Source organism: Magnolia sinica, chromosome 3 (assembly GCF_029962835.1).
Source record: "Magnolia sinica isolate HGM2019 chromosome 3, MsV1, whole genome shotgun sequence".
NCBI classification, from domain to species: Eukaryota; Viridiplantae; Streptophyta; class Magnoliopsida; order Magnoliales; family Magnoliaceae; genus Magnolia; species Magnolia sinica.
Window position 1 is genome coordinate 76,104,265 of NC_080575.1, and position 8,002 is coordinate 76,112,266.

The 8,002-nt window shown below is 36.0% G+C and overlaps 1 protein-coding gene across 3 annotated transcripts; it reads left to right on the forward strand.

Moving 5' to 3' along the window:
• The first annotated feature begins 4,822 nt into the window (after nt 1-4,822).
• On the forward strand, nt 4,823-7,480 carry LOC131240030 (serine/threonine/tyrosine-protein kinase HT1-like). Of its 3 annotated transcripts, XM_058238032.1 has the most exons (3): nt 4,823-5,121; nt 6,842-7,021; nt 7,324-7,480. In XM_058238032.1, exons 1-3 carry the CDS (start codon nt 4,999-5,001, stop codon nt 7,438-7,440), a joined length of 420 nt encoding a protein of 139 aa, XP_058094015.1. In that variant the 5' UTR covers nt 4,823-4,998; the 3' UTR covers nt 7,441-7,480. The 3 variants fall into 3 exon arrangements, with proteins under 3 accessions (XP_058094015.1, XP_058094017.1, XP_058094016.1); XM_058238034.1 differs by lacking the exon at nt 6,842-7,021 and having other exon boundaries at nt 4,823-5,133; XM_058238033.1 differs by lacking the exon at nt 4,823-5,121 and having other exon boundaries at nt 6,621-7,021.
• The last annotated feature ends 522 nt before the right edge of the window (nt 7,481-8,002 follow it).

Genomic DNA, 8,002 nt, shown 5'->3' on the forward strand with positions numbered 1-8,002 from the left:
CCTCCTCCTCCTCCTCCTCCTCCTCTCTATCCTCTCAACACTCTTCCTCCCTCATCTCTCAATCTGACTTTGTGCCAACTCGACCCGACTCGGTACTTCTAACTGAATCGGACTCAGTCCGAATCAATCCAGGCTAGACCGAACTCGGATCGAGTGAGGCATGCTGGACTCAGTATTGAGTCAGAACGAGGCCTATTTCAAAACTAGGTTGAGTCGAGTCAGCCCTAACTCTGTCCGACTCGACTCGATGCCTAGCTCTAAATGTATCTCAAAGTGTGATGTATGATCAACAAACAAATACAAATTAGTTAAAAATTGAACTCGTGATAAATGAGTAATTCAAATTGAATTGTATTATGGATCCTGTTTGGATGTACCGTGAACCAAAAGTTAACATTATTTAATCATCTGACTATGGGATTGGTGGAAAATTAAAGGGAAAAAATGGGAGGAACAACTATTTCACTACAGTTATGTTTAGCAGTGTATAATTGAAATCCACTGAGATCCAAAAATTGTATTTGATAACATGTAATTGAAATTCGTAAGAATTTGTAGTATATATATTGGCATATGTTTAATTAAGTAAATTAGCTTTAATGTCCTAAATAAGCGTACATATGATTTATTTGACAGAATGATTGTAATATGCACATTGAAATATATATTTTAGCCAAAAATGAGAAAATTTCAAGCCTCTAGTAGGCTACAAAAGTATGGATCTTAGACAATGTAATTTGTCAATGTTTTTTCACTATTCATTATATGGCCTGCGTTTGAACGGTTTGGATCATTCTATTAGCGTGATTTTAGTGATATGGCTGATAATTGGATGGTTTGGGGGTGGCATTAGCATGCCATGTATACGGCGGATTAATAGCCCAGTGACACCTTTGTTACCCGCGTGACTCTTCCTCTTTTAAAAAGGAAGCCATTTTTTCATTTACCACGTATTCACTACAAGAAAGAGGGTTTTTAGTGACGAAACTTTTAGCAGTGAAATTTTTTTTCGTCGCCAAGAGTCACTTTTAGCGACGAAAATTTTAGTCACTAAAGGATATAAATAGTTTATGGAAAAAATTGAAAGGTTTACTTTTAGCTACGAAAATTTTCGTAGCTACAAAACGAGGATGAAATTTTTAGCAACGAAAAGTTCCGTTGTTAAAGGCTGTAAACAGTTTTTCAAAAATCGAAAGGTTACTTTTAGTTACGAAAATTTTCGTAGCTAAACAAAGTGGATGAGACTTTAAGCGACGAAGATTTTCGTCGTTAAAGGATTTAAACAGTTTTTGAAAAAATTCCAAAGGTTTACTTACAAAAATTTTCGTGACTTTTAGCGACGAAAAGTTTCGTCACTAAAGGATTTAAATAGTTTTTGAAAAAAATTCAAAGGTTTACTTTTAGCGACGAAACTTTTCGTAGCTAAAAAACGTCGATGAGACTTTTGGCTACGAAAGTTTTCGTCGCGAAAGGCTGTAAATAGTTTTTGAGAAAAATTCAAAGGTTTACTTTTAGCTACAAACATTTTCGTAGCTAAAAAACGTGGATTAAACTTTTGGCAACGAAAATTTTCATCGTTAACAGCTACAAACAGTTTTTAGAAAAAATCCAAAGGTTTACTTTTAGCTATGAAAATTTTCGTAGCTAAAAAACGTGGATGAGACATTTGGCGACGAAAAGTTTCATCGCTAAGGGCTGTAAACAGTTTTTCAAAAAAATTCAAAGGTTTACTAAAGGATATAAACGGTTTTTGAAAAAAAAATCCAAAGGTTTACCTTTAGCTACGAAAAGTTTCGTAGCTAAAAAACGCGGATGAGATAGTTTTAGCTACGAATATATTCGTAGCTAAAAAACGTTCCCGACGGCTGAAAACCGTCGGTAATAATGTAAAAATGTTTTAATTTTTAAAAAAAATTTCGGTAGAAATGTGTGTGTGTATGTGTGTGTATATATATATATATTTTATATCATATAAGTGGAAATTTTATATATATATATATAATTAAAAGGTAATATTTAAATGATTTGTAATATCACATAAAAAAGAATATGAGAAGTTTAGAAATTTTAATAATGTTTGAGAAAAATTTTGAGAATAAAATGGTGCTTTTAAAGAAAAAAATTGGCAATTTAAAATTTTTGAGAAAAAATTAAAATATAAGAAATTTTTTGAGATTTTGAAAATAAAAATTCAAAATTTGTATTTTAAATATTTTTTGAAATATTTTTTAATAAAAATGATATTTTGTTAAAAGAGAAAAAATATACATTTTGAAAAAATGTTATTTTTAAAAGGAAATTGAAATTTATCTGTGAAAAATAAAATTACTAAATTATTAGGCACATCCACTAATTAAACCTTTAATTGTTTTTGGATAATCTAATCAGTTCGGTTGAATAGTAAATTACTTCATATGTTTAAATCAAATTTCATTGAAATTGTTGATCAATCTTGTATGCTCAATATCTTTCTTATATGTAGTCTGATTAAGGCAAGTAACTAATCAAATTGAGAGTATTGATCAGTAAAATAGAGTGAATGGACTAGACATGTAAAATGGGCCAAATATTTTGGTCAAAATTGTGACCCAACTTACTGACATCGTGAGAACCTAAGAATTGATGTTAATAAGTTTTGTGGGCCCCATCATGATGTGTGTCGAACATCAACACTGTGGATTTGATGTGTCCCCTTTAGGTTATGAGATATCTCAAAAATCATTTGTATATGAAACTCAAGTGGGCCAACCATCTAAAACTATGTAAAGACATCCTAAAAATATAAAAGCACTTGGTGGGGCCCACATGAGTTTTGAATGCGGTTGAAACTTGGTCTGACCCATCATCCAAGTGGGACACACATAATGAGTGGGTTGGATATGTGAATCACATTTAGGTAGGCCCAATATATGATTATGAATGTTTTAAGGAAACCCTTCTCTACTACATTTAGGTGAGTTACTCGTTACCCTTACCAGAGTAAACTCTATGGGGTCCGCTGTTATTTATTTATTTTATCCACTCCATTCATCCATGTTAACGGATAATTTGAGGTCTAAAGAACAAAAAGGAAGCATATCCAAAGCTCAAGTGGACCACACCACAGGAAATAGTGTGAATGAACCTTTACCATTTAAAATTTCTTGGAGGCCATAAAAGTTTTGGATCAAGCTGATGTTTGTGTTTTCTATTCATTCATATATTTTTGATATTATGAATAACATTCAACCGTTTTTGGATAATCTAATCAGTTCAAATTGAAGAGTAAATAACTTCAGATGTTTAAATCAAATTTCACTAAAATTGTTGATCAATCTTGGTATACCCAATATCTTTTCTCATATGTAGCTTGATTGAGGCGAGTAACTAGTCAAATTGAGGGTATTGATCAGTAAAATAGAGTGAATGGACCAGACATATAAAATGGATTAAATATTCTGGTCAAAATTGTGACCCAACTTATTGACCTCGTGAGAACCTAAGAATTGATGTTAGTAAGTTTTGTGGGCCCCATCATGATGTGTGTCGAACATCAACACCGTGGATTTGATGTGTCCCCTTTAAGTTATGAGATATCTCAAAAATCATTTGTATACAAAACTCAAGTGGGCCATACCATCTAAAACTATGTGAAGACATCCTAAAAAATTTAAAAGCACTTGGTGGGACCCACATGAGTTTTGGATGCGGCTAAAAATTGGTCTAACCCCTCGTCCAAGTGGGACACACATAATGAGTGGGTTGGATATGTAAATCACATTTAGGCAGACCCAATATATTTTAATGATGGATAACCAATCACTATTGTTTTCATGTGGTGTGGTCCACCTGATATTTGAATATGATTCATTTTTGGGCTCATATCCTACAATGAGTTGGCAAAACAAATGGATCATATGGATATACAATATATAAATCAAAATGGGCCCACATTTACCCCATCAGTCAAATGCACCATTCCATGGTGGGCCTAGGGCTTAAAAATCAAGTCAATCCGTGACTTTTTTAGGCCACACCACATACAAAAGTTGAGAGGGGTTACCCTCCATTAAAATATTCATAATCATTTGTTAGGCCCATTGAGATGTGGTTCACAAATCTAGCCCATCCATTATGCGTGTCTCACTTGGATGAGGAGTCAGACCAAGTTTTATATGCATAAAAAATTCAAGTGGGCCCCACCAATTGCTTTTATATGTTTTAGGCATTTCTTCACATGATTTTAGAAGGTATGGCCCACCTAAGTTCCGTATACGGCTGATTTTTGGGATATCCCATAATTTAAAGGGGACCCATCAAATGGGATATCCCAAAAATCAGCCGTAAAAGAAACTCTGGTGGGCCATACCATCTAAAATCATGTGAAGACATGCCTAAAACATATAAAAGCACTTGGTGGGCCCCACCTGAAATTTGGATGCGTCTGAAACTTGGTATGACCCCTCATCCAAGTGGCACACACATAATGGATGGGCTGGATTTGTGGACCACATCTCGGTGGGCCCAAAAAATAATTATGAATGTTTTAATGGAGGGTAACCCCTCTCAACTTTTGTATGTGGTGTGGTTCACACAAGTCATAGGTTGATTTGATTTTTAATCCCTGGGCCCACCATGGGATGGTGCATCTGACCGATGGGGTAGATGTTTGACACGCATCATGGTAAGGCCCGTAGAGCCATACCAGATCCCGGCTTAAATTTGGGTGCGCGCTCAAAAACAGAGCCGCGCCCAAAAAAAACTCCAAATCCCACGTCTCTCTCTCTCTCTCTCTCTCTAGCCGCGCCCAAGCTCCTTCCTCATCCATCGTTGCCCCGGCCAACATCGACGCCACCATAACTGAAAAACCCTATCCAACGTTGTTGCGCCACAACGTAGCCAGGAAAGTCATGGGAAACTGAAAAACTCGCTAGATTTGGTGGCTATTAAAGGAAACCGGCTAGGATCGGCTCGTCTTCCTTGATTTCTGATGCATAGAGGGGGTTTTTTTCTCTTGAGATGATCAAGGAGAAACAACATACTAGGAAAGTCGATGTGTACAGTTTTGGCATTATGTTGTGGGAGCTCTTAACCCCATTGAAGCCGTTCCATGACATGACTCCAGAGCAGCTTGCCTTTGCTGTCTCCCAGAAGGTATGATCACACTGCCATCTCTGTTGTGGTATGAGTTCTTTTGATCTGAAATTGATTGTCCCTAGTGGGGCCCACATTAGGTGATCAAACTGTTGGCTTGATGGACCCTGCTGTGGAGTGATCCATTTCAATCCAATCTCTCCCATGGCCTATGAATAGACTATTGAGCCAATAAATAAGCAAGGGTCCATGTTCAAGTGGAAAAGGTAGAGGATTGAATGGGATAGGATCTCCCAATCTGGAAATTTTTTTAGCACTGTCCGTCAATGTTGGGGGCCATCAGATCAATGGTATAGAATGGTAATTGGGTGGTTACAGATTTAAGAACATGTAGCTCTACATGCTAAACTCCATGTAATGGGCAAATGTGTATGCATGTCTGTGAAGGGACTAAGAACCTTAATATGGGGAGGCAGACGAGACAGACTAGCCCCTAGATCCAACCTATTTTGTGTTGAGACTCAAGGCTCACTGGTTGGAATTGGCCTGCATTTTAGGCCTTTTGATTAATTGGTTGGATATGTGCTTGCATCTAACTGAAGACTGGGCAAGTTGGCCCACCTGACCCCATGTTTTCTATTTTTTAACATTGGTGGTTTGTGCATTTGGTTGGTAGGCCCAGCCCGAGCCTGATTTTGATGTATGTCATTAGCTCATGGCTAGATTTGCACCTGCTTTGGCCTGGTTTGGCCTATTACCTTTAAGGTTAAAGCATTACCATTAGGTCACACTTTTTTCCCCTAGAAAAATATCAACTTGTTCTGTAAAATCCAAGATAAAGAGACAACAAAGCTTCTTTTTTTTTTCCCCTAAATGGATTTAGAAGGCTAAAATTCTATGGTTGGTGGATGCTCTAGTACTGGATTAAATTAGGTAGTTGTATGCATCGACTGGCTATTTGTACTTTAAAATCCAAAAATTCATTTAAATGTGAAGCTTATGAGTATGAGGGTGGTGTGTCTTTCATGTGTCTTATGTTTTTGGATGACAAAATGTTGGAAAATAGTTTGTGTTTAGGTTGTGCTAGTTGGCTTAGATGAGAAACTCAAAGAAAGTGTGCCATAATCAAACATGGTGTATTTGGCTACCCCATTGAAAGTTAAGGATTTTTTTGTAGACAACCTGAAAAGACAGGCATGGGTATTCCAAACCGATGTCTGATGTGCTATAAGGAAGAAGAGAGTAAACTGTTGTCTCATGTCTAACTGTCCTATGCCCAAAAATATTTGAAGATTCATTTTCTATTTGTATATCACTTATTCCTATTGTTAATGCTCTTATCTTCTACATGTGTCCTGTTTGTATTAAAGCTGAATGGAACTTTGGGTATCCATTATTTTCCTTCTAATCATATGATTGTTTTCACTTCAAATCAGTTGTCTTATTTTCCGTTCATGGTAGTTTTCTTCCTCATGATTCTTATTTTCCATTATTGATGTGAAATGAATAGATAAGCTTAGATGCATATTCAATGACCTCTTACTGAAAATAGAAAGAAGGGATTACAAGCAATGATGTCCCTATAAGCAAGTAGTAGATTGCTATGAAATGACCTATTTTTTCTTATCTTTTTGTGGAGATAATACCTATTTTTTCTTATCTTTTCCTAGAGGTGAAAATATTGCGATTAATTTGATCTTTTTGAAGAATGTCATAAATGTGTAAATATCCTAGCATGGTTATTGGAATTATAGTAGACAGTAAGAAGTTTTCCATTGCAGCCCGTGTTTATGAGAAGCCAGTGACTAGTGTGTGCGCTGCCTTCCTCACTAACAATGATATTAGAGTAGCTGCAACTGCAACCTTTAAAGGTGTTGAATTTTATCTACCCCCTCGTTCGATCAGTATTCTCCCTGATCGCAAGACTGTGATCTTCAACACTCAAAAGGTTAATTTGCAATCTCTTCCACTTGTTTTCTCAAAAACTATTAAACAACATTACAGCTAAAATTTTCAGATACAGGAAAATGCTGGAATCAGTGTGTAGCTCATTGCCTACTAATTGGCTAACACATTCTATTAATTTCATAAAATTCCCTCATTCATTTATGCTTGCTGAGATGTTTTTGCTAGAGACCTCAAATGGGCCTTTTACCATGTCCAACACTTCAATTATTAGCATAAAAACTATAACTATGGCATATTGTCTCAATTTAACAAATTGTAACCCCATTGGTTGTATCCAAACAGGTAACTTCACAACACAATGCAAAGGGCTATCATCCAGTGAAGGAATCTCACAAGGAGAAGAAGTGGAAAATGCATCAAGAGAAGATCCCAACAATCAGCGATCAATGGCCCCATTAGAACTCATGAACTTGACTAAGGATAGAATAGATTACCTCTGGTATATGCACTGTTGATGCTCAACTCTTGACTCAACTCAACCCCATCTAGTCAACTCAATTGAACTAGTTTATAATTATTATTATTACTGACAAAAACTCAAGAAGACTACAAAAAACTCAATAAACCTCTAGCAAACTTCCTAGATTTGACAGATGGCAATCATCCCAAGTGAATGTGTTTCCATGGAAGCCAATATCTAGGATTCCATTGTCATCCATCAATTCCTATGCCCCCGTGGTTTTCTTTTCCATGGGTGAAAAACAATGTTGAAGTCTCCCGAAAGCATCCATGGCTAGGTGAAAGAATTAGATAGATGTTTTTTTTTTTTGTTACATTGAGGTGGAATATTCTTTCTAATGGACTGGTTGTTAAGATGTTTGGAAGTGGGATTCTGTGCATGTCATTTTACTGTTTCATCCATCAATTTGATTATAGGTATCGTATCAGCCAATATGTATTGTATCCATATCATTTGTTTTACTGTTTCATCCATCAAGTGTGAAATATTGTCATTTTCTTT